This window comes from Megachile rotundata, chromosome 4 (assembly GCF_050947335.1).
Source record: "Megachile rotundata isolate GNS110a chromosome 4, iyMegRotu1, whole genome shotgun sequence".
In the NCBI taxonomy this organism is placed as follows: Eukaryota; Metazoa; Arthropoda; class Insecta; order Hymenoptera; family Megachilidae; genus Megachile; species Megachile rotundata.
The window spans coordinates 18839807-18866340 of NC_134986.1; the positions used below are offsets into that span (position 1 = coordinate 18839807).

Below are 26534 nucleotides of genomic sequence, written 5' to 3' on the forward strand. Positions count from 1 at the left end.
CCGATCGACGAAATTTCTTCGATCGTGAGAGTAAGCGAACGAGACAAGGTTTGTGTGATTCGAGAAGATCCGTGGGCATCGAGAGAAGCTGAACGGTTCGTGGAAGGAATATCGTGTACCCGGTCAAATCGTTAGGTGATGGAGAGTAGAAGAGACCAAGGAACAGACGACCAATCGATCGCGACAGTATTATACAATAGATGGCAGACCGTGCGAACTGTGCTTGTAACAATACGCGATTGTCTTAGCGAGTTTTTACGAATCGAACCTACATTTGCCTGCGGAGCAGTGATGGGCTAATTATCGCACCGGAAGTGCAACGTGTACCGCGATTAATTTCGTAATCGAGACTCGTATAGTTATGCCGATACCCTATGGAGAAGAAGTAGACGTCAACCGGAAAAAATTCAACTTCTACAAATTCAAATGCCCATCACTACTACCGGCTTACTTTTCTCTTCTCTCGAGATGCAATCTCGCGACGTATATATCCAGGATAAACTTTCACCTTCCATTGTACGCGACTTTTCGTTTCACGATACTTCGTCAGTGAACGAATCTCGAGAGAAGTTGATATCTACCGAAACAACTTCTTTCGAAAAGAACTAAAAAACTCAACTCGTTATGTGTCGTATCAAAGAAAAAATAAATCTGCGTTATCGGTAGATATCGGGCCGTGATAAAAAAAAGCAGGTGCAACTGTCCGACAGCCAATTAATGGGGGGAAAAACAACCGCCCGAGCTATTGAATTTTTGTTGAATCAAACAAAAAAAAAGTAGAAACGTGGTTGAAAATCGTGCGAGCACACGGTTAGACATTCCGCACCCCAAATTTCTGTTGCAACAAACACAGTTCTTCGTTTGGTTTTTTGTTTGTATTGTTAGACTCGGAGCACCAACCAGCAGCGATTAGAACGAGATTACATACGTATTAAAAAAGGGTATAAATGAAATCACAGACAAGAAAGTAGTAAACGAGATTAAACTCGATCGATCGAGCGCGCGTATGTTAGGTCGATCGACGAGTAAGAAAGATCTTGGTGCTCGTATAATTGTGCGTAAGCGATCACTGTATTTTTGTTGCTGTTATAAATGCAATTACGGAAACGTTAGTGCCAGTTGCAGCAGCAAGAGCGTTCATCGTCGCCACGAGATCGACTCGTTCTGATTTAATCATAAAGCGCAAACCGAAGTACTCTCACTCTCAGCGTGTCTTAATTTGGTTACGGATTACGCGGTTAAGTTCCGAAGCTCCGCGTAGGCGGTCTCGAAACCGCCGTAGAAACGCAAGCACTCGACTTGGACGCTTGAGAAGGTAACGAGAAAGAAGCGAGGAATAGGCGAGTGTCGATAGAAGCGAACGAAACGAAGGTAGAAAACGAAACAGAAGCAAGGCTGATTCGAAAAGGCGGAAACCGAGAAGGTTGTATGCATTTTAGTCGCTTCATTTCGAGCTGGTTCTCGCCCCTTGGGAGTGGAGAACCCGTGACCAAACTGGATGAACCGTGAAATTAATTTTCTTGCGAACTTCTCTGCGACTCGAATGTCGAAAGCACGCGATACAAGGGACACCAAAATAACGAAACATCGCCGTTGCGGACTACGTCGAAGACAGACCTTTCTCCTCGTTTTCTCGGATGTCCTTCGCGAAAGATTCTTCACGGAACAAGATTTATTTTTGAGAACCGACGAAAACCGTGTCGCGAATTAACCGAGGAAAATATTGCGAAACGAACGAAAAATATACGAGCATAATTTGCGAGCGTGTAATTTGGCGATTAAACAAATTGCGTTATCTTAATGGCGCTATCGAAACGTATTTTGCAACGAGTACATCGCGAAACGATATTTGTAACCAAGTGTATCGAGAATCGATGAGTGTATCGGCGAGAGGGACATTTAATTCGCCAATCAATTGGGAATATCTACAAATTTCCGAGCTAACAAAACGATTTCGCGTGTTTGTACGCGGATTTAATTCAACGTCACTCTTTATTCGGGTGACATCGATGAAATTGCATGTCAGAAAGATTTGCCGGATTCGAAGAGTCGAACACGATACGACGATAAGCGCATTTCGTTTCTTTGTACTTTATATCGATGATAGAGTTCGCTCCGAAGACAAGACGAAAAGGATTCCCCAAGCGGAGAATAATTTTCGAAACGGAGAGAATTACGGCGGTTCAAATAGTATGCCGCGTACATGGAAATTCGATATCTCCGAGGATGTTGTTCCATTGCGTTTCATCGGGCGAATAGAGGTAACTCGTTAGAAGCGCGGCCGCACACCTACCTACCGACTCTATTAATATGTGAGGGAGCAGAGCCCTACCTAAAAAGTGACTTAGCAACTCCAATGCATACTAAGCAACCCTTATGGTACTAGCTGCTTTGCTGGCCCCGCGTGTGCACTCTCCTTCTGACACTCTCTCTCTTCGAACTTTCTACTATCGGCTCCTTCCAAGTCCATCTTTATGACCCAGCAACACCAGCGTATCTAACCCAATCCTATACGTTCTAAGAACAACGCTCTACTTGCACGGCTACCTACTCACTCGTTCCTCCTCTAACTCCATACAAAGTGTTCAAATTGTCGACAGCGTGCGAAACCACCAAACGAAGTGTATTTTAAATATTTCAGTATTCCAACTTCCAATTTCGAATATTCGAGTTACTTAAATCGTTTGAAATTTTTCAGTCACAACTGGCTCCTTCGTTCAAGCACAATTCAGAAATTTGTACTTGCACGTAGAACCAGCATTTTTCCAATTCTGTATGAACTGTGTACGAAAGGTATATGTTCGCAACATTCGTCAGCCTGAATCACCCTGTATGGTAGTTGGAGCTGAAATTAAACTTCGCATCCACGGCTATCATTCGCTCTGTCTCTCTTCCTATCTCTGTTCGTTCTCTCGTTCTCTCTCCGTCATCCAAACTTCCTTTCTCACGATATGTGTGAATATGCGGTGAGATGCGCATGCGTTTATGAAGATGCAATGGCACGATTTGACGAATGAATGGAAATCGAAACTCGTAAATTACAGGTCGTCTCAAAAAAGGATGTACACCGTGAAAACTGAAATGCAAACACCGATTTCTCTGCGGCGGAATTTTTGAATATGAAATTTTTTAGCAAAGCTAAGTGACACTGAAACCGTACGATCGTTCGATGGATCGATCTTGAAGGAAGAATGATTTTGTCATTCCATTCATTCGGACAAAAGAAAGTCCTTCGGAAGCGTCATCAGGGGTTACTCGTGTAACAGGCGCATGCTCGGGTGAATGCAAGAAACAGGCATCGAAGAAAGCGAGGCAATGATCGGTGACTACGGGGAAATCGATTCACGGGGAAAGAGAAGGTCTGACATTTACCTGGTGCATGGGATCGTAACCCATCGAGCCGTCGTTGTACGGTTGCGAGCCATAGTCGCTACCGTTTATACCCATTCCGTATCCGGCCATGTCTTGCGGCCCACCAGGTGGCGCTGGCGACATCATCGGCGTCGGTGTGCCCTGGCTGGCACCACCCATACTGTACGGCGATGCTCCTGCAAAAGCTGCTGTAGAAACAATCGCGGTGCATACAAAATTCGAGGGTGCGTCTTTAAAGTTCTTACGCCTCACTGACACGTTTTCATCTAACTTAAAAGCGTTTGAGCTCGTTTCTCATTGCCTTTCGCGTAATCAGTGACTCGATCTACTATACCAAAGTCACCTTGACGCTTCTGCTTCCGAATTTAGGGGCAAAACGTCGGTCGGTTCTCTTGTCGTTAACTCGTTCACGATTCGTTCATGGAAACGACTAGATTTTGTAGATAAGATGCGCCGTATTAATTTTGTATCAAGCACACAGTCGCGTGAATAGATAGCTTTTCTCGATAAAAGAAACGTAGAAATAGATGATGCTCCACCGCTCGATGCGAGACAAAGAGTGACCCAAAAATTCGCCCCTTCTGGATCCCTTGATTGTGGAACTTGTTTTCCTGTCGAATCGTAGTTTTCATCGAAACACGAATCGGTGAACATTTTCAAGTCGAGTCAACGATCAGTTTCTGAGATGTCAGCAGTTAAAGTTCGTAAACGTATCGACTTGGTTCGAGCAAGACCAAGCGAACCAGGCAAGAGGTCCTCCGTCATTTTCTATAACCGAACGAAGCAATCTATGCACGCGAATGTACAACCGCCTGATTGAGAAGCGATTAACGGGGTAAGAATATTTGCGTTCACGATAGGTAGAATAACTAGCCCTGTACCGAGGTTCCTGATTGTGAAAGGGTTAACGAACGCAGTGGACGAAATTTTCATAACTTTTGATCAGATTATTACAATCGTCACTGATTATCCAGACCGACAAATACATCGTTAGATTACGTCGACAAAAATTACTGATCCATCAACGGATGAAAGCGATCATTTGTAACAGAAAAATTCGGCGTTTAAGAGCAGTGTAGAAAAAAAACTTATTACGATGTTGAGAAAAAATAATTTAGAGCGAAAACTGACTGCGTTCCATGATTAGGCGCCGAATGAAATCGGTCGTTCAACGGTGGCAAAGTAGCCTGGAAATTAGTTCTCACGTAACTCGAGCAATTTTTATTCGAAAACGCGAAAACATTTGCACCGTCATCCAAAGGGAAGCGCTACCGCTGGAATTTCGTTTCTTTAATTACGAGAGGAGCCGGGAAAAGTGGCCGAGGAAAGACTAACAGACGAAGGGCGTCGAAAGAAAGGGGAGAACGCTTTCCCATTCCCTTCTCTCGTCTTTCCTTCCCCCTTTTTTTTCTTCTCGGTGTAATTGGTAAGTTAAAAATATCTCGCCTCGCTCTCTGAAATAAAGAGACGCCTCGGTAGTTAAGGGAAGTACGCGTAATTGTGAGCAAGCAAGTCCTGCGAATGCGAAAAATTTCACGGTGGAAACAGAGAGAATTTTTCTTCTAATTTTTGCGAGAATGCGATAAGGTAAACACGAAGGAACGAAGAAAAACGGACTATCATTTATCGTTTTGCATCAGTATACTCGACGGATTAGACAACACGAGTTGAATTCTCGTTTTATACCGATTATGTCCCTTTCAACTTCTTTTCTTTCGAGTAACCATCCACGACAAATTTGGAAAAAGATCTACATCATTCACGCTCCTTTCTTGCCAAGAAATTATATATGCATACTTAAAAGTCTAACAAATCTCTGTTCAAGTTGTACCGTATGTCAATCTATAGCTTTTATTCCTAAAATGATACTTCAGTTTTGAGCCTTTACAGAACTATAATTATCCACTATCTAACCTATAATCTTATTGCTTATCCTATAAAAATATATGATTTTCTTCGTTACTAGTTACCGCCTTAGCGCTGTATAATTATGTCAGGTACTAATTAACAATACTGTAATTAGATTGTACAATTCAGAAACTGGTAATTTTGTAACATAAACTGCAGAGTAATTGCAGAGCAATTAACACGGTTAATGTATATGTATATCTGTTTTTAAATAAACGATGGTTAATCCGATTCGCAAACTAGCAGTATTTTTCCACGCGCAAAAAGGAGAAACAGAAATATCCAATCGATAATTTTGTTTCTTTTCCAAAGATTTATTAGTCAGACGCAATAACGCTGGCACTGCGAGCTCGAACAATGAGCAGTAACTCGATCACGCAATGATTTATATTAACGAGAAACGGCCAGACCAGGCAATTTCGTCTTCGGTCTAATTTCGAGTACGTTGCAGTAATTATTTCATGACAACAGCGCCAAAAAATCTACCACGAGAGAGTGTATTACAACGTGATCTAGAAATTTTCTGAACGAACCTACTACGCGTATAAATGAGAACTTATATCCGGCTAATTATTCCGTCGTTTTATCGAAAGCGCTTCGTGATCAAAAACAAAAACAAAAGTAATCAAGTCTTTCATCCGTTTGGATTTGATCAAGAAATTTGTTGGTTCTTTAGACAGTAAAACGTGTGTTCTTAAATCGATCAACTTATCGAAACGAACTCTTCAAGGAACACCCGTCGTTCGTTTGCGAAGGACGGAACTTACCAGCTGCCTTTTTGGCTGCGTACAAGTTCGCCTCCTCCTGTGCTTTACCTATGTTTTTCTTGTAGCGTATCCTCTTGTTGCCGAACCAATTGGAAACCTGCAAACAAGTATAACGGACGACCGTGCCGTATCACAGAAAATTCTCCATATTCCACGGAAAGTTCGGACCGAAATTCGATCTAATTTTCGATCACTTATACAGGAGATTCGTTGTACTGCCATCTTTACAGAGACTTTCGTACACACCGCTGTTTTCTATCGGCGTAATGCGTCGGAGACTTTCGCAGTATCAAAGGAGAATATTTGTCGATCAATTCCGTCAGTGACAGTATAAGAATCTACTGTATATAAAAATCAAAGATGCGTATCACTTATAACTACTCCGTGCTTTCCATCCGAAAACATTTCAAACGAAGGTGTGCACGTAGAACATGCCGTCTCTTTGATTCTCTTGTTAAACGCGAAAGCAATTTGTATAATAAAAATATACGTATAAATTTGATTCGACCACGAGAAGGATTAATTTCAACTAGCGCGTAAATTCCGGTAATTTCTTTGGCGAAACGATGCTAAGACAATTTCATTCCGTCTTACCTGACTCACGGTGATTCCGCATTTTCGCGCGAGCTCTTCCTTGGCCTCTTCGCTCGGATAAGGATTACTGAGGTGCGAATAAAAGTACTCGTTCAGGATTTCGGAGGCCTGTTTGCTGAAGTTTCGTCTTTTACGCCTGCAACAGAAGAAACAAAAACGTTTCTCTCCTTTCGTCGCTCCTGTCTATTTGTGGAATATTCCGAAGCAAATGGAACAGAATAAATTCACCGAAAAAAGCAGGTACTCTCACCGAGATAAGGAACAAATACACACCTCGCGTCAAGGAATCTACTCCTGAGGATCATCACGGCCTCGCAGGTGGATTGTTTCAATTGCATCTGAATGCTCGAGAACTTTTTGTGAATTATCTCGACCATCCTCTGGATCTCTTTCGGCGTGATCGGCCTGGTACGACTCTGTTCCCTCAGTAAATTCATCACGTGGGTGGTGAACTCGTTGCACGCCTGAAAACGAATGCGCGACCACGGCTTTAGCGAGGGATTTGCTAAGTACGAAGCTACAAAAAGTTCGATTCGTTAACTCCTATTTAGATGTATAAGTACCCTTTTGCATCGCAAATCTACAAACTGTTCGTAATCTTTTACATTTTCAAGGTTAAAAGAAAATTGAGGGATAAAAGGTTTGCTCCTAGCAAGCTATGATCGAAATAAATGTTAATAATAATAATAATAGTCTTAGTTATTAAAAAACGTAACTAAAAGTATGATAGACTCGATGAAAAGAGCTGTTTTCTTTCCGTTCCTCCACGCACATCTTCGCTACGATTCAATAAACTGGTCACACAATACCAATTTATTCGAAGAAAAAAGGGAGAACTTTCTCCTTAATGGATTAACATTTTTTTTTGCACCGTACACGTTGAAAACTCGTCGATCGTCTGACGCCTGTAAGAAGCAAGAAGGAAACCGCAAGCGAAAGGAACGAAAGGAAAGCGGGACAGGAAAGCAGAAAAAGGGAAGAGAGAGAGAGCGACGAGACAGAAAAGCAGCGCGAAGAAGGGAGAAGAAAGAGGCGTACGTATAATGCATTATTCCCGGTGGCTGCTCGGTTTAAGGGAAAAAGGACTTTGCTCGATATCAGTATTCGAGGCGAGCACGCTACCTTCCGGAGGGAACGAAGAAAGGGACAGCCAAGCGCGCGAGAGAGAAACGAATATACCGGCAAAAGATGGTAAGAGAGGGTTTACAGAAAGAGAAGGAGAGAGAGGGGAGCAGGAGGGTGGATTTTCCTGAGGGAAGGTGGTAGAAGGAAGAGGTCGGACAGGGTGGCTCGCAATTTCGAAATGGATTCCACTCTGCCCGTCCTACCCACCCCCTGTCCGTCCTTCTTCCTCTTTCTTCTATCCAACCTCCCGTTTCTCTTCTTCGTCCTTTCTCTCGCGTTGTTCTCTTTGCACCGAAAGCGTAGCTGACTCGGTAGGGTGGATCAGCTTCTCGCTGGAAGAGGAGGGTGCTTGGGACGATCTCGAGTAGGTGGATTGGATGGAAAACCCATCGAGAATTATGCTCGTCTCTCGGTTGCTGTGTTCCCCAATTTTGAAATTATCGCGGGACCGAAATTATTTCGATATCGTTTAATTGATCCGTGTACTTATTGCTCGTTGCCGATTAATACACGCTAGCGATATTATAAGAACTCGATACAAATCATTCGGTTACTAAATGCTCGTGAATCTCGAAACGTTACGAAAATCCGTTTAAAATCGAACAGACACGATCGGAGAGAAGATGGTTAAAATCTGTGGCGAAAATCAGACGAAATAAAGGCGAGCACGCATCGGTAAAATTCATGCCAGACGATGTTTGCTGGCGGTGATCACGCGATCTCGTAAAACTCGCCGCGGTTCTATTCTCGTACTTGTCACGCCATTCTGCATAGTCAGGCAGACGTTCACCCTAATGCACTTACTCTACGCCGAGTTTGAATAGTAAATTTTGGTTATGATAAAACTTTTGCCCCGCGACGATATCAACCGTAATAACGTTACTTTTAAGCACGGCAATACATTGAACCGCGAGACTCGAAACATTGTATTATCCAACCTCGCCAAAACTGCCCGAACAGCGTTCCGGAGAACCTCGTTCATTTAAGCGGTAATCATGACGGATAATTCGGATATTCGACCATCGAAACGTTCCAAATCGAAGTGTTCGAATTATACCGTTATCTCGTGAAAGAGTCGAAGAGGAAAGAGAAAAGAAAAAGCTTGGTTAAAACTTGTTAATGACCAGGTTTATCGATAGGGCGTCAACTACCCCCTAGGTGACTGCAGTTGCACCGACGCGTACCACACGAGCACATACATCTCCCCGCGTAGCAACATCCTCCATATTGTTGCGTCTACAAAGAATTCAACACGCATCCGTGTACAGACCGATGCGGTGGTGCAGGAAGGCCACGGTGTGCGTATTTACTGCGGGGAAACATCAAGACCGCTGACACACGGTGAAATATGGGGTCGAAACGGGTGTGGCAATTAAAACACCCTCTCTCTCTCTCTCTCTTTCTCTCTCTCTGTCGACTGGTTCGTGCACGAGCGCGCGCGCGCGCAAATATACGAGACAGTACGAGAATGACGGCCCACCAACGGTTGTTTTGTAAAGTATGCAAAAGAGAGACTACGCGACGCACGAGAGAAGCGTTAAAAAGAATTATGCTTTTATCGTTGATAAGTGAGTCCTGACGAGAGTAGAGATCACGAAGATTGCGTTCATCGGCAACCTAACTGTGCTTTTAATCCTATAATATTCATATGTACTCGTTAGATGCATCGTCGCGCATTTTGATTTGCCATGCAATTTTCGAGCGACGTTCTTCCCTTGTTCCACTCGTTCGGACATAGAACGGTAGCAAAACGAGAATTGTCGGTGGTCGACGATTCGCGTGTTAATGAACCGACCAGCTAGCCAATGTTTAAGTAAAATCTCGCGTGTCGTGCAAACTGACCAGTGTGGTGTATCGTGAATTGTGGATCTCTTTAACGTCGAGAAATACCGCGTAAGCTGTCGGAGCCAACCCGAGAATTAAACAACTGTAAAACTGCCGACAAACCTGTTCGTATTTCTCCAGCTCTTGATGGTAAATCTGCCTAATCTGAGCGAGTTTGGCTCTGTAGTCCGAATGTTCGATGGCATTGTCGGGTTGTCCAGGTGGTCCAGCAGCCGCAGCCGCCGATGCCGACGCCGCCGCTCCCGCTCCGCCGCCTTTCTCTGGTCCGGCAACACCCTCCGCGATCAACATGTTGTCCAGCCTCATTAGCTGCGGATCCGGTGGTTCCTCTTCTTGAGTGTTTCTTAACGACAACACTGTAACGACAAAAATTACTCGAATGTTAAACTCTGCCTTCGCGATTAACACGATTTCTATTGAAAGTATTTTATCGAAATGTGCGTCCTGACCGAAGCCTGACATTAGCCGTCTCTTACCAGTGCACTTAACGTAACTTAGGCTTAACTTTATCCGTTATGCATAAATTCGCTGTGTACGATCAGTTGAAAGCGTGACAGTTTACACGGGTTTCCCTTCAATGTGCTTAGTCGCGCGTACTTGCGCCGGCTGATACGTGAAAAGGGTGAAAACCGTGGGAGATAGGGTTGCTGCATCTTTCTGGAAGAACTGTCACACGAGGTGAACGCGGGAAAGAAAGAATAAGAGAGAAGAAAGTCTCCCTCCGTACGCTGTGGTTTTATGGCTCGTCCAGCTCCATCATGCGCCGTAAAAGTACAATAAAACTACGGTTACACCGTGGAAACGTAGCCCGTTCTAAAGCACTGCGTGCACATCGGTCCTTAAGACAAAGGGAACGAAAGGGTCTAGCACCGAGGGGGATAAAGATACGAGGGAACATCGAAGTAAAATTGATTCTTTTATGATGGGTAAAACGCGCGACTTTCTCGACCTCTTCCCTTTTGTCGATTTCAACCGAAACGTCACGTACTTGCCTCTCTTTCTACTCTAACTGCATAAATAGTTACAACGGCTATAAAGAAATACGCGTAGTACGTTCCAAGTATCGCTAGTATTAAGCATAGAGTTCGAAGGATCAGTATCAGACGCTTTACGGTTAAAATTTAGAGCACGCAAAGTATTAATTACAGCAGCGAAGGAAATTTTTCTCCAGAGAAGACTAGACGGAATGTAAACGTAATCGAGCAATAAACATTCGTGGAATGAATAAAAAAGCTAGAGAAAAAGACATTTGAAATACCGTATCAACTAAAGTCGGTAAAGAAATATCACGATACTTTAGAGAATGAGCCGCGTAACGTTTCCATTCTGCATATTCCCTGGTTGAGATTCGAGGATTGAATTAATCACATTTGCGGTCATTCGAGTCGTAATTTAAATTCGTTAGGACCTTCTCTCTCTTCTCTTTTGCACTGTACTTTCCCATTGCTAGGGAAAAAAGTCTCCAGAGAGACGAGTGGAAAGAAAAGAAGAGAAGAAGGGCGTGAAAGTTTGCTGGGATTCGCGGGAGCGTGAAACGAATGCGAGGAACTAATGCATTTATACGAAGTGTAACAATTAGGGTTGCAACCCCAACGAAGGGGTTGGAGCGTCAAATTCCTCCCGGGACTGCGGTGGAAAGGGTGAAGACGCAAAGTCGATCGCTGGGGAACCGTTTCTTCGAGAAAGATGTCACGCTTCGCGCTCCGACTCTGTCAATGCCTACCTGTTCGTTAACGAATCTCTCTCGTTCGTTCACGAGGGAATCGTTTCGAAAGATGCGCGATAGAAAATTTATTTTAACCACGTTTTAATATTCTTTGCGTTCGACAACGTTTGCCCGTCGTTATCGTCCAAATTTCAAATATCAAGAGGCTAAAATTCGGCAAACAACGCGGAGTGTCCTACTTTTCGAGTACCGTATATTCTTCTTAGAATCCTAAAACGTAACTATGCAAACTTTCATCCAGATCGAACAAAGGGATCAGACGTTTATTGGGAGCATACAGATAAAAGATATCCCGTTTTACATAGGGGATGAAATCTGAGGGAGAGCGCAGGGTTTCACGGCAGCTTATATTTTCCATAGGGTCCTCCAGAAAAAGTGTGCAGAATTTTCGCTAAATCGATCAAAGGGTTCAAGTGTTTATTGGGTACGTTCAGACAGAATACATTCCCTTTCATAAGGGGAATGAAAATGGAGGGAGAGCATAGGGTGTTTTGGTTTCACGGTAACTTATATCTTTCAGAGTCCTAGGCTGCGTCGAATTTGGTCTTGTTTAGTAAAAGGCTTTGGATGTTTTCTGGAAAGATAAGGTGGTCCAATCTTTGAACGTGGACAGTAACCTGTATTTTATACGGAGGCGATTTTACACGAAATGGAAAGATTCGAAAAAAAAAAGAATTCGAAATTTTCTTTTCTAACGTTCAAAGATCGTTTTAAAAGAATGTTGAATTGAATCGAACACTTGAGGAGATAATATCGAGTAAGACGTCTCGAAGACGCGCGGTTTTCAGTGTCCGAGGGCGACTTAAAGGGCGGGTTAACAGCAGTCAGGAGGGTGCTGTTAAAACTTTGGTGCCAGTTGGTACAGCTACGCCGAGAACTTTTCACGCCGCCGTAATTAAAAATGAAAAACCTTCGCTGGAGAAGCAACGAAATAAAATGTACGTTTATGGCGATGCCGTGAGGAAGAAGTTGTACCATTGAAAGTTAAAACACCGTGAAAGCATCGACGGTACTTTCGTTTACTCGGAAGCAGTCTCCCTAATAGTCCTAAAAACGGAAACGCTGCTATCCTTTTAAAATCGATCGCGTTAAAATATTTGTCGAGCAACCTCTGACCCGAAATAAATAACGCAACGCGACGTGCAGCGTAGTGTACAAAACGTTGATCCGGAAAATCTAGCAGTAGAGTGGCAACAATTTGCGTCGAGCATAAAAAAGATAGGCAAAGAGAGCGCGAAACGGAAACGAAGCGTCGGATAACAAAATTATTTTCGGCTATCGAGCGGGAAGAAAGTAATCGGGGGTAGCTTACGGGCAATAATCTGGCTATTAAGGGGTGTAAGGGGAGGTCCTCGGTACCGCGTTGGTAAGGCACAGAGACTGCTAACCTCCTGCGGGGGTCCTTACAAGCACGTAAACTCAGTTTTACTAGCAGTTAACATTTTACGGCTCTGACGGTCTGCCTCTACCTCCGCGTTACTTCTCTCTCTCTTTCGACACACGTCCCTTCCTGTTTCTTCCTTTCTCTCGCTGCCTAGCTTCCTGTCGACCACGAGTACCGGTATTCGTCACACCGGTTATTATACCAACATACACCACCCGCGACAACGTAACAACGGTCGTAGTTTTCGAGGCTCGTTACCAAGCGAACTACATTAATATGACACCCCGTTGAAGATCGAGCTAATTGCCCGGCTAATTCGTCCTCCGGTTATAATTTCATGACGACGAAGACACGGCATTTCTGCCGTTTAAAGCAAACATTTTACGCGTATGCTATCCCGGTGACACGGCGTGAACAACGAGCCGCGATAACGAGCAAATTTGTGTTAATTTTTTTCTTGCGCGTGATATATTTACCCGACTATTATTTTAGAGATACGCGCTGGTCGACGGTCGTAATATTTTTACACTTTCGTCCAAAAATGGATGGATTATACTTTGTTACGGTCACGGAGTCGTGACCTTCCGATTTCTGGTAAACGGTTAGATCCTTTTGTTACGAGATATTCGAGACGAAAATTATAGAAGCGTAAAGAGAAACGTTTTTCGCAACTACGGAACTGTAGAAATTTCATCGTCCTACAAATATTTCAGCGTATCTGGTAAAAGGAATAGTAAATCGGATCGAACGAACGAGCCGGACGACGCGATTCGAGCGAACGATCCTAAAATATGCAAAAGGGGACCGAGTATACTGTGTAGGCGAAAGGAGGAGGAGGGGAGGGAAGGGACGACGAGAAAATCGAAAATCCCTCGTCGAAACAACCCTTGGGATAATTTAGATTCGCGAAGCGGAGGCGGCCGAGCGGTGGGCGGTGGTGGAACGCCGCTGGTGTGTATTGATCTAAACGGGAACCCGTGAAAGCAATTAAGATAAGGCACGGTAACAAAGGGTTGTCGGCTGCTACCCCGCTTTTCACCGTAGGAAAACAGAAAGAGAGAAACGAAAAGAACGGAAAGAGCCGCAAACTGGTTGCAAGTAGATATCCCATGGAAAAAGGACACGGGGGTTCGATTCGCTGGAAAAGGTCAAAAAGCGTCTGGAACGTCGCTCACTCCGCGTATTTTTTTACACTGGCTACTCCCGTACATGCTCGAATAATCCTTCACAGCTGACGCGACTCGCGTTCTGTCAAATTCGATATATTTTATGCCTGATAAGTAACGAAGAAACTCGAGTCTTAATCTAAATAAGATTACAATGTTTGACCGTTGAATAAATCAAAATTTACAAAGGAAATCGACACCGGGTAGATTCGAATCCTGACCCAGTTCAAAGGTCCCTCGAATCGTCGCTTGGTATCCAAGAGGAATCGATTCCCAAAATCCATTCAATTTTTTTTCTCTCCCTCTCGACCTTTTCTTCGCCAGCAACCCTAATAAGGTCCAGATGTAAGACGGTGAGAACAGAAGAGGGGTAGCGGAAAGGTAAGAATGGCTGCTCTTTTAATTCGAGGGTGAATCCTGTAGGGTGAAGGTTGCACGAAGGAACGAAGGGGAAAGAAAAGTGGAGGAAGAGGAAGGCTGAGCGCTACCCGAGGGATCCGATATCGACACCATGCTGTAAGAATATCCGGCCTCTTCTTTGATTTACGAACGAAATCGAGACAGAAGGCGTATTTCTGAGTTGTTGATATCGTGTTTCGCTTCGTTACGGACGCTGGTTCCGCGCGGCTGCTTTCGAGAAAGGTAGGATCATCGCGTGTCAGGTATTATCGAATCGTCAGATCCTGCGAGAAAGATGATCCAGCCTTTTGTCGAATCTTTTCTTTTACGTCGTTAGCGAAAAATACTTCTTTTGTTACTCCTTTATTATTCTTTATCTATCGTTTGCACTCGAAACTGGTTTACTCGTTAATTAGTTCCTCCTTTTCAGCGAAGAACTTGTCAGATTGCTATCGATCTACGAAAAGCTCCAATCGTTTTGATTAACTTTTTACACGTTCGAGCTTTACCTCGGTTCTACGAGGATTAAAGTTTTTGAAAGTCTGAAGAATTTTTCAAACACTTGGCGAGAGAATTGAGCGAACACATTTGGTCGCGTTTTCCGTATCCAGTTTTGATTTACGGTGGTTGAAAAATCCGGCGCGGGCGACGATCAGGAGAGAGAGAAGAGTACCATCGCTACGCCGGAAGTGGCTCGAGAAAGGAAGAAAATAATAAAAGCTGAAAGGAGTAGAACGAGCGGAACGCGGCGAAGATACGGTCGAGCGAATTCGACGCTCGCGAGGAACTCTGGATAGGAAAGGACGGGCTGGACGCCATAAAGGAAGGATAAGCTAGAGAACGAGAGAAGGCTGGAAGAAAAAAGAGAAGCGTGTCGACGTTGGGAAAACATCGCGACGAGCGCGAGAAATTCTTTTTCGGAAACGGAAGCTGAGAATTGCCGAAGCGCGAAAGAAATCGTGGAAAAGTTCTGGCTCACGAAGAACAGGAAACGACCAGCGAGTCTGGCTTCCAAACCGGAAGCGAAACTCACCCCCTTTCTATCTTGAAACGCGAAACGTTCGTTACAATTTCTCCAAAGAATTTACTAACGCTGATCAGATTTACCTTGATCTTGTTTCTTTTTTAATATCTCCGTCATTATTCGGAGAATGTTTGCTTTAAATATGGTAGATGTACATATGTTTATAACTTTATGCGGTTAATATTCTCTACTGTAGCTTACAAGCGCGATACGATCGATTAATTTTGAAATTTCAGTTCTTGGTTTCTGTGTCGCGATCGTGAGCACGTAAGAAAGCGGAAGAAATATTGCAAAAGAAAGGAAAACAACGCGCAAGAAAGACGGAATAAGCCCCCACCAGTGGTGTCGGAAGAAAAGAGGGTGGAAGCATCGGTGGCCGTACTGTGGGGGTCGAATAAAATTTTACGGCCGCGAAATCGTCCAATAATTGTTACGGCTCGCTTTGATCGCGTAAAACACGTCGTAAACGTCGAAAGGGACGACCCCCTGGTCGACAAGAATTACTCTTAACCCCCTTACGGGGTATTATGCCGCATTACCGACGCTGCTGCGTTTGCGTCTGCACGCTCTCCCACCCCTCTCTCCGTCTCTCTTCCTCTCAACTTCCTTTGTGTATCCGTTGGAAAATCTTATCCTTCGACTCTGGTTGACAGCTCGGTCCAATCCGCACCCCATAAAATCGTTGAAAGGAGCAATAGCTTTCAGCCATTCTATGACGAATCACGTTCAACGTCAGCGATTCTCGATTGGATTCTTAATTAACGAACAGTCCTTAAAAAGGTCTTGGTTAAAGATAGATGGTTTATGCTTTGACCGTACAATTTTGTTAAGCGTCACGGGACAATTTTCACGAGCAATTTACTATGAGGACCACCATAACGACATCAATTAATTTCTACGTTATTTGTTACTGCACGTCATATTTACCGTAGAATTATACTTTGAGAAGTAATACTTAATAGAAGATTTCGAACAATGAGATTGTACGACTTAAATAACCTTTGTTCGATGTTTTTCTTCCTTTCCCGCGTTTCGTCGATTACATAACACCCTGTAGATAGGTCCGTATCTGGGCGAATGCTTTGTACGTATAAGGGTCGCGCGTATATAGGTGTCTAAGCGGGTTCGCTTGCGCGTGTAGGTGGCACGTCTAGCACATAGCATGCCTAGACCATTTCGCAGCATTCCTGCCATTCTAACATCCGCGTTTCATTAAAAGATCTTGCCCGAGCTGTTGGCGTAGTCTCGCATACACGGGAGCCCGCGTGTAAGACTCGTTCGTAGCCGTCGACTACCTCGAAATAAAGAGAAAGAGATAAATGAGCGGAACGAGGAGAGAAGAGAGAAAGAGTGGCCACGTAAGCGAGCGCCGACTCTCGGTCGAGATATTTCTGCACCGTGTAATCTTTTTGCTTGAATATATTAACGGTGGTTCTTTTCGACACGGAGATTGCTCCTAGCGAGGCTGAAAAGAGTCTGGAGTTTACTGGCACCGTTCAGAGACGATGAGCCGTTTTCGAATTGCTTTATTCCAACGTCTCCGACATGCCGGTCAAGATATTAAACCGTTGCATATCGTATACCGGATTTCAACGCGTAGAAAGTCAGACGCGATTCTGATGACACGACGGTAACGCGAAGCAGCGCTTACGACATCGTATCGATTTAAAAGTCGAAGAAAACTCGGAGGTCGTCGATAAACGGATCGAACAATTTGTCTGAAAAATATCCTTTTTCTTGGCAAACTCTCGTTACGTTAAATTTGCAGAACGTTGCTCGTGACATCGGTTACACAACACCCTGTATACATGTTTAGCGATCTACAGGAGAAGGTATATGGCGGCATCGCGAGGCAAATTAAGCCCCTCCGGGTCCGCTTCGGCTTCGTTATTGAAGTGGCATTCCTGCTCGGGAACCCTCGAGGACTTGTCTCCTGTGTACGCCGCGACAACGATAACCAGACTTTTTAATAGCTTAATAACGACCAAAGATATTCGCGACGAGTTAACGAGGAACGAGAGAACCAACCCCAACCCGTGCCACTGTCTAACGAAATTTACTTTCCCCGATGACTTTCTCTTCCGTACAAATCGAGATGTACGTTTTTCGAAAACCACTACTAGAAAATGGATGAATTTTAATTTTGTCATGGGAGTGTTAAGAAAATGTTGCCGTGGCGTAAAGATTCGTCGTTCGAGAAAAAGAAGAGAAAGAGAGAAAACGCGCAAGCGGATCGGGAAAGAAATTCTTATTGCCTGGCAAGTCCGGCTTTTCCGCAATATAGAGCACAGGTGTACCGAATGTGTACACCCCGTCCCACCTTCTCTCGTACACGCTCTCGTCCGTAAGCGTAGAAACAACCCCGTGCACGCATGGTCAGGACCGTATTCTGTCTAGCGAAGCCCATTACTCTTTGCTCTTGTTTCGTTTTCTCTCTACCATAATATCCACCTTTCCTTTTTTCTCCTTTCTTTAATGCGATATACACACAGTACCAACGATATCGCTCGTAAACAAGAAAAAGTTATCGTTTCCTCCGACTATTGTTACGCTCTTCTTTAGTAACTTTTCCGCGAGTTACGCGCTACAGGTTTGCAAAATTAATAATTTTCGAGTTGCGAAAAGTTCGCGTCGAATCGGCGACTTCACGGTCGCGTATTTTCTTTGCGAGAAAGAAAATAAACGATTTAAGTGGAACGTGTAAAAATAACACGGATTCGATTCCGTACTCGAGCACGTTGTAAAGTTGAACAGGAACGGTAATCGATCGAACGAACCTGACAACAGGCGGTCGTACGTACATCGTCTACGAAACTGGCGTACTCTATAACCCCTAAACGACTCTATATCCCACGTTTCGTTCCCCCGACAAACGAGCATCCGCGAAAACCGGTAAACCAGTTTTCCCGTACCCGCTTTCGTCTTGTTATAAATCATTCATTTATCCCATCTACTCGAACTAGCTGGAAAATCGAATCGAATCCATCGGTAAATACCATCGGAGGATCGGTTTAACCCCTTACTCGGAATACGTGAATATGGAAATATTTGAATTTGAAATTTTCAATTTCGAATAACCAAATTTGAAATATTCCAGCAAGATTCGCGCTACTCGGAATCCGAACGATTCGAATAATTCGATCGACAGAAATTATCGAGATCCAATTTCCACCATCATTCGAATGTACGAAATACCGAAACGATCGTAACAGTCTCGCTGGCCGATCCCTCGATCGTTCTCTAAATCCAAATGGCTCGCGACATTCCCATGAATTTCCCATTAAAATCTGCTCGTTCCTGCTGGAAACGTATATTTGTTATTTCCTGCGTGTGACTGGAAAAATCCTGCTGAGCTGCGGAGTATTTCTTCAACGGAATTCTCTCTCCCGTTCGAAGGCAGAAGAAGAAGAGACGAGCAACGTTTCCTTCTTCGTCCGTTCCCTTTTCCAAGGGTTGGAGCGAGCAGCGAGCACATCGAGCAGAAGGGAAGAGGATAAGGTAGGGTGAGGAAAGAGGGAGGGTTAGCTGGCTGGTCGGAAAAGAGGAGGGCTAGAGAGATGAGGGAGACAAGGGGTGTAGAGAGCGACGTTCCTGGGGGTGGAGGCGCAGCAGGCAACGTGGCGTATTGATCGAGTGGCACCCTCTCACCCTCTTTCTCTCTCGCCGCGAGTAACAGCGCGGTTTTTCGTCCCACCCTGTATATTCGAGCGTCTGCGTTCGCGTTCACGTTCGCGTTCCTAGACCAGACAATTCGGCTACGTGTGTCGCGACTTCCGCTCGACGCGTGCTACCATCGCTCGTTGCGATTCGTTACACAGGGTGTAACTCGACGAATCGTTGCATCGGCCGCGACATTTTATAGTTGTAGAAATATGGAATGGATTACCCGCGCACCGATATGCACCTTTTTTTATTTCGAAAACAGAGAAAGAGAGAACCTCGACTACACCCTTTGACGCTAAATTTACAAGTTACACGATGTCACGAATCAAGGGCTTACAATAGGTCCAAAATTTTTCACGGATTGGTAGGACATCCAGAGATCTTTCTCGCGTTTCATTTTCATGCCGGTGGCTCCCATGAGTATCATAAACGCGCGTCTCGTGTCGGTGTATCACCATTGGAAAAGCTGTCCGCAGCTTTTTCTTCTCGCCACAATTCGGTTTCCAGCTAACGAGATCTCGTCTCTTTCGCCTACCTAAATTCTTGTCGAGAATTCAAACTCTTTCGAATATGAAATTTCAGCTTCGGAAAGTTATCTACGTGTTAATAAAATCTTAAGAGATTGCGCTATCAAATCAAATTCGACTGAGCGACCGAAATAGACGAGAAACTATTTCAAAGCGAACGGATGAACCTTACCTGAATCTGATCGAAGCAACCCGAACGTAAGCGAACTTGGACATAATTCGACGCGAGCAACCGAATCAACGAAATGGAAACCAGGCTGTTTCTTGGCAGAAATGATTGTTGGTATAAAGAAAAACGGATAACGCGAACTTTTTGAAAGACTCTCTAATGGAGGGCATAGAGATCAGGGGTGATTTCTAGAGAAACTAGAGAGATTAGAGAAGGTAACCCGTCCCTGAGGAAGGGTGGACCGACGCCACTGTCGGTTCGGCTTCATCCCCGGCGCTCGTGTCGAGGGGGTGAGCAGGGCGTTCGATATCAAATCGTCGAAAAACCATCGTGAAAGTATCGAGAATGAGAGCATCGCAGCGAAACGCGTCGATCCGTGCGATCCAATAACCGAAGAATTTTTCAATTTGCACCGACCCTGCCAATTAACACGTTCCCTGTCGCATAGACCATCGATCACCGAACATGAACCATTTTTTTTTTTTTTATAAAAATGAATAGCCGAATGCAGGCTACCGCTTTAAAAATTGTATGTATTCATTCGCTTTTGCTATTCGGGGTTAAATTATTCGACAAACGGAAATCTACAATAGTTAATTCGCACCACGCACTTGGTACGAATACTCCTTCGAATAATTTTAAATAAACCTGTTGTAAAGATTGCACTGGATTTCTACGAACTAAAACATGGATGGACCTTCGTACCAGGATTAAAAATTTCTGGTCCGTATGCTGGAATACACGAAAAAAGGACTTGCACGCAAATGCAACCCTCTTTCGCGGCTGCAGAGACATTTTTCTCGCGGCTCCGCTGTGTATGCATAATGCATGCGGCCAAGACACCGCAGAAGAAGACTTCTTTACGCGCGGAGAATTCGAAATCGTCCGTCGCGAGAATTTTCGCGACGATAGGAAGCTTCTCTCTGCTGACTTCCTTTACAAACGAAACGGGATATACCGAACGTACAAATGCTTAAAAAAATTTTCAGGACCCGAAATGTATAGAACAGTTGTTCCATTATTCAATATAGACTAAAAGACGTGGAAAGCAAAATAGACGTAAACATAGAAACAGTGTCTCGAACACGAATCTTGACCGAAAAAAATTGTATAAAATATAAGGATCGACTCGTAGAAAATATGAAATTTTATTCCAACTTTTTTTAATCGTCAAGAAGTTTACGAACGATCTAACACGATGTGTCGAATATTTATTTGACGGAGATAAAATGGGCGGATATCAACGTTTTCATGGAAAATGGAGGGAAAATCGAGCGAGTCCGATCGAACGAGGGGGTAGAAATTAAAGCAGTACCGTGATACGAGTACAGGGTGCCCAGTACACTCTCGGAAACGTCATATTCGAGCGTGGTTCCCGTTTCTGTACCAGACACACGGGACCTGTTGCTGTCGAGTTTACGGTGTTTTTACGAGCGACGTTACAGCCACCCCTGAGTACGGGGGCTGAACGTACCCCTCCCTCTCGCCCCGCGGAAACGATATCCCTCGTCTCATTGCCAGCACCTATGCGAACGCTAGCGACGAGAAAAAGAGAGGAATAGAAAACGAAACGACTGTCCGTTTATCTCTGCCCTTCCCTACTTGCTCGCTTTCTCTTTCGATCGTCGAAAACAAACGATCCGACGAATAATGACACGGATCGTCGCTCGACGATCAAATTCGAATCGCGCGGTGCTTTTTCGACGGGAAAAAGAAATTTACCGGCACTCGAAAAGATCGTTCGGATCTAAAATCTCTCGCTAGCCCCTCGATTAATTATCCATTTTGCGTTCAACCAATTTCGATATCGTTAGATAATTTTTTAGTCGTTTTTCGAAAGGGGAAATATTTTCAAAAGTTACAATTACTAGTTTGGGCTGATCAGTTTAGCGATCACGGATTATTGTATGGTACTGTAACAGAAAAATGGAGTACAAGTTTTTGTAGAAAACGAAACAAGCTACGTCTGCGAAAAGAAATTTGCTCACAATGGTCGATGGAGAGTTGCGAGAAAAGCCAAATAAGAGAGAAGATTCGGCTGACTTCCGACGAGACAGAGCGGCGTGTACAGAGGGTCGGTAGAAACAAGCGGTAAGTTTAGCAAGAGTCGAGAAAGTTTCTGCTCATCGTCGACACTGGCTACCAAAACTTTCCAACTACCGAGTTTTGTCTCGCGCAATTAGAAGTTCCCTGTATTATTCATAGCTAAGCCAGCTCTGTCCCTCCTTTCCTATCTTCTAGCTTCTTCTTCGTCTGGCTGGATTTCGCTCCGTTCTCGTCGGTTCGGCAGCGAGATGCGCCGCTCGCTCTGTTCTTCGTAACACGCAAAACTCAAAGACCACCACGAACGAAAAAGAGGCGCAAGTCGCGTACGGTTCATGAATTTTAATGAAATCTCCAGCCGGAGATGGAAGAAGCTCCTTCGTGTTTCTCCCTGTCCTTCCAGCTCTGCTCCTTCTTCTTCCTCTTTTATTCCAGCGCATACACGCGTACGCGGCTGTCGGTGCTTTTCTTGCTGATCTATGCTCCCTACGTGCTGCTCGATATTCGTCGCGAAACACCTCGACTCTCCTGACTATTCCGCGTACGCGAGGCTAACAATCGGCTAACGCGCATTTCGCATTTACGGAACAAATATTAACACTTTACGGTACTAACGGTGCCTCGCTCGAAACGGCACGTTTACTATGACGCAATTGCGATTACATATCGCGATCGGTAATCATCGTTTCGATTTACTACCGCGTAAAAATTACCTCGCGCTTCGGAACCTTTCTTTTATCGGATTTGGTTTACAAATCGATTTGTCGAACATAACGAAAGGGTTAAAGCGATCGTTCGAAAACTCTTAAAACCCCGGCCGGTCGGTTCGTTAACTAACGTGCACGCGATGCAGTTTTGTTCGCGCTGCACACGCGAGCAATTCTTCCCGCGATAAAATTATCCTGATACGATTTTCCAATGACATACGTAGAATGTTCCTCTCAAGGACGAGCTGTCACTCGCTTGTCATCTTGTACTCCGACGGAATCGGAATGGAATTAAATTAACGATAACGGCCGCAGTCGTATGTAAGACACGTAACAACGTACGTTTCGATACCGAGCGTTTTCTACAATGTATTCTAATTCGTGAGGAACTGCACGTGCACGAGAGCACTCTGTACACGTAACGCGACGAATGCTGAGTCATTATAACGTGGCAACGAAAATGAAACGCACGAAATTTACGCTCGAATAGAACGTTGAAAATATATTTGAACCATTAAATAGCACGGTGGATAAGAAAATTCAACGGCGACCAAACCCGCACCGTATCGAATGGGGGTTAAGGGTTGTTGCCGTACACCCGTTGCTCTTCGAACGTGGCCTTCCGATAACCGACGAAAAATCGCGTAAGAAAATCACGCGAATCGATGGAACGGGAACGAATGGCTCGAGTAATCGAGAAACTCGTTAACCGAGAAGTGGCTCGGTGGGAGAAACCGATGACAGGTAAAGGGAAACTGATTAGGATCCGAAGAAGATCGAGAGGGGGGAGGAGAAAGGGCGGTGAATCGAAGAAAATAAAAAGGGCAAGATTATATTCCATTGGGAATACAAAAAGGGCCTAAACGATCCACGGTACGAGCTTCTCCTCGCCCCATGCAATCTCCATAGAATTACCATACGATTAAGAGAATACCGACCCCCGGTGCACCGTACACCAGAGGCAACGCTAGCCCTCGAGAGTCTTCCAATTAGCCTCTCGAAAGATCGTTCTTCCTCTCGTCTATATAGATTGCGCCACAGTCACCGGAGAGGACATAACATCTCGGATATATGCGAGCCAGATAATCAGGATAAACGTAAGTGGAGATCCTGTAAAAAAAATAGACGACAAGACGAAGCTCCAGCTCGTATTTCGTTCTTATCCGTTCGCCGTTGCATCTTGTAACGTCGCCGCACGCACCGCATCGACTTTGTGCTCTTCGCAAACTGTTTTACAATTGCGTGTTGTACGTAGATACGTCGTCTACGTAACTTGGGCAAATTCGCAGACCCCTATAAATCGCGATTCCAACGCCGTATAGAAGAATATGACAAGATAAACGAAAGTTAAGGCAGATTAATTATCATCGCGAAAAACAGTAATTTCGAGATCGAAGAGGCGCGAGGAGCACGGAAGAGGAGCATGCGAGCGTGTAAAACACGCGTACACTTATATCGCGTCGGGGACACGGGAGGGGCTGGCTGGTACTTCCCGTTCTCTCCTTTCCTTCTTTCTCCGGCTTTCTCTCTGTCTCTCGGTTTACGAGCTTATTTTACTGGATTTTTATGATATAACGTACCCGCACCTAGCTACGGCTCGAAGTTTATAGGTTTGCGAGATTTTATCGTGGCGTAACGTATGGTTTGTTAAATCGACCCCCTGTGCCATACGCGCGTCCTGCACGCCGATTCATGGACGAGAGGGCACGCTGCTTGGAACACGCACGATGAATTCCGCAAAGGGGCCTTCCTCTTGCCTCTCGAGATATTTATCGGTTGGTGCGACGACCCAAGTGGATCGTTTCTGTTCATTTTTTTCGAACCCTTTCGAGTTTTTTCCTTCGCCAATCAACGCGACGGACTTCTTGCCTCTTTAACGGCGCCGACTAACAAAGCGTTCGCCGAATATTCCGATAAAACGGAACATCTCGCGCGCGTTTATGTTCTTTCTTTCTTGCTAAATATCGATTAACGATCATCCTAGAAATTATAACCGTGCACAGAAAATGATGCGACATTTAACAATTAATTCGGTAAGTTCTAGAAACAGACGTTGAATACTTTCGCATCGCTGTGTTAGGTCGCTGCGTATAGAACGATGTCGAAACGTTCCGTTTCGATGAGATAAAAGTATCGCAAGGTGACACGTTTCGCATATGAATTTAGAGACTAAAGTTTGACGAAAACGAACTACGTAAAAGTTTCGTTTTGTTTGCTATTATAACAAATAATAATTAATTTCGAAATGGTTGAAACCAAAATGTAGCGTAAGAGGTTACATTGCAGCTGATCAACTAAAGTTTTCACGAGTAACAATTTTTCAACCGCTTAATGTGTTCACGCAATCGAAGTTCCTAACCAGAAATTTATGTAGCAAAAAGATACATCCAGTGTACCAAGAAATATTTTCTCGAAGTCTAAAAGGCCCCGGGTAAGCACCTCTCGGTGTACTTCACTGCAGCACGTTGCATATTTATAGGCTTTGATAAAAGCTTATTGTATTATCAAGCAATAACGTTACCGTAATGCTTGGCGGTAGATAAGATACAATATACGCGCGTTTTAACAGAGATTGACGTAGGTGTTTATTGTTCGGAAAACAAGTCGAACAGCGTAGAAAAAGAAAGAAACGAAAATTCGCGAGCAAGTAAAGGAGCGAGGGAACAACGGTGTGCTTCGTTGGGTTATTTTAAGCTTCCTTCGACTTCGATTCGAGGACGCGTACATACGAAATACTTCGTACCTTTCGAATTCCAAAGAAGTTTGATTTATCGGTACAGAACGATATCGAGTGGAAAGAAGGAGAGAAAAAGGGAAGAAAATGGTAGGAAGAAACGAAACGAGCCGGGTAGCGGAGTAATGATACGGTGAACAAAAGAAAATCCAAGAGAACGAGCCAGCATTGTGCTGTCAAGTCGTACACGACAGTTACGCTGCTGTCCCGTTAACGGAATTGCACTTAAGTCGCTTTAATTGCGCGGAGTTACTGACCGGAAGTCGTCGTTATGGTCATCGCCCTCGCAAAAGGATCTTCTCCCTTTTACCCTTGGCGATCGGATCGATACGGCGATCGAGATCGCTGAATGTACGGACCAGTGTGTAATTAATAACTTTTCCTTCGAGTTTTTTTTTCTTAAGATAACTTAAGATAACTTACAAAGACAAAGTAAGTTTCCTTTATACGAATTATATTGTACTTGGCTCTTATCTGGAATAACTACCGTTTAATCGTGCGTAATTTTATACGCGATAAAATGGGAAGTTGCGAATATTTCGATGCGAACAGCCAAAGCGACGAGATGGGAGTACTTCACAGGTATATATCGAACCGAACTTTATTCGTGTTTAATTGGCAACTAGCGAAAGTTGCGGTCATTTCGAGCTGCTAAACGGAACGAATAAAACAAGTATTTGCGAGTGCATCGTTCGAATCGAACCGACAAGTTTTGGCGCATTTTAGAGCGAATGATCTAAGCACAATCTGAGAAAAAGTTAATCCAAACGTAACAAAACTTGTGGACATTCTGAATGCACGAGTAAAACCAACGAGATCGTAAATAGAATATATTATGAAACAGATAACGAAACCGACTGCCCGGAATACTCTATAAGATCTCCGAAAGCCGAGATTCGCCCCAATTACTTTCCACGATCGTACGAGTAATTTCACCGAGTTTGATGATCAATCGAGCAACAATTCCATCGAGAAGTTTTGTTGGTATCTACCGTCGTTAGCGTGAAACAGCTTTGTTGCGGGTAAAAGCTCTCTCGCCGCGATATTCACGGGTTAATAACACACACCGGGACCTCGACGACGATGCAACCTTAAAAAGTTTTCGTAATAAATCAGCGCACAATACGACAGGCTGGAATCGGACAAATCTCGTTAGTCGAGTCGAAGAAGTTTGAGTCTCTCTCTGGGGAGAGCAGAAAAGCCGGTTCACCTTGGTTGCTGGAACCCATCTGCATGCGAGGACCGTGGACGAAGAAGAGGGAGAAGAAAAGGACGAACGAATCGGGAGAAGCAGAAGAATAAGAAGAAGAAAAGGAAATCGAAGCTAGGGGAACGACATTCCAACTGGGGTCGGGATGAGAAGCGTCATCTCTTGGAAAAC

At 44.3% G+C, this 26534-nt stretch overlaps 1 protein-coding gene across 8 annotated transcripts in view; it reads right to left on the reverse strand.

The window, feature by feature from the left end:
- Positions 1-26534, reverse strand: part of exd (PBX homeobox extradenticle) — a 79848-nt gene that overhangs the window by 45577 nt on the left and 7737 nt on the right. For 6 of the 8 annotated variants that reach the window (XM_012291767.2, XM_012291755.2, XM_012291791.2 and 3 more), the window contains 5 exons: positions 9714-9967; positions 6915-7105; positions 6642-6777; positions 6048-6144; positions 3373-3560 (listed from right to left, as the gene is read on the reverse strand). In XM_012291767.2, the coding sequence (XP_012147157.1) occupies positions 3373-3560; positions 6048-6144; positions 6642-6777; positions 6915-7105; positions 9714-9967 (866 nt within the window). The remainder of the gene's footprint in view (positions 1-3372; positions 3561-6047; positions 6145-6641; positions 6778-6914; positions 7106-9713; positions 9968-26534) is intronic. The other 2 variants (XM_003699854.3, XM_012291807.2) reach the window with 2 other exon arrangements.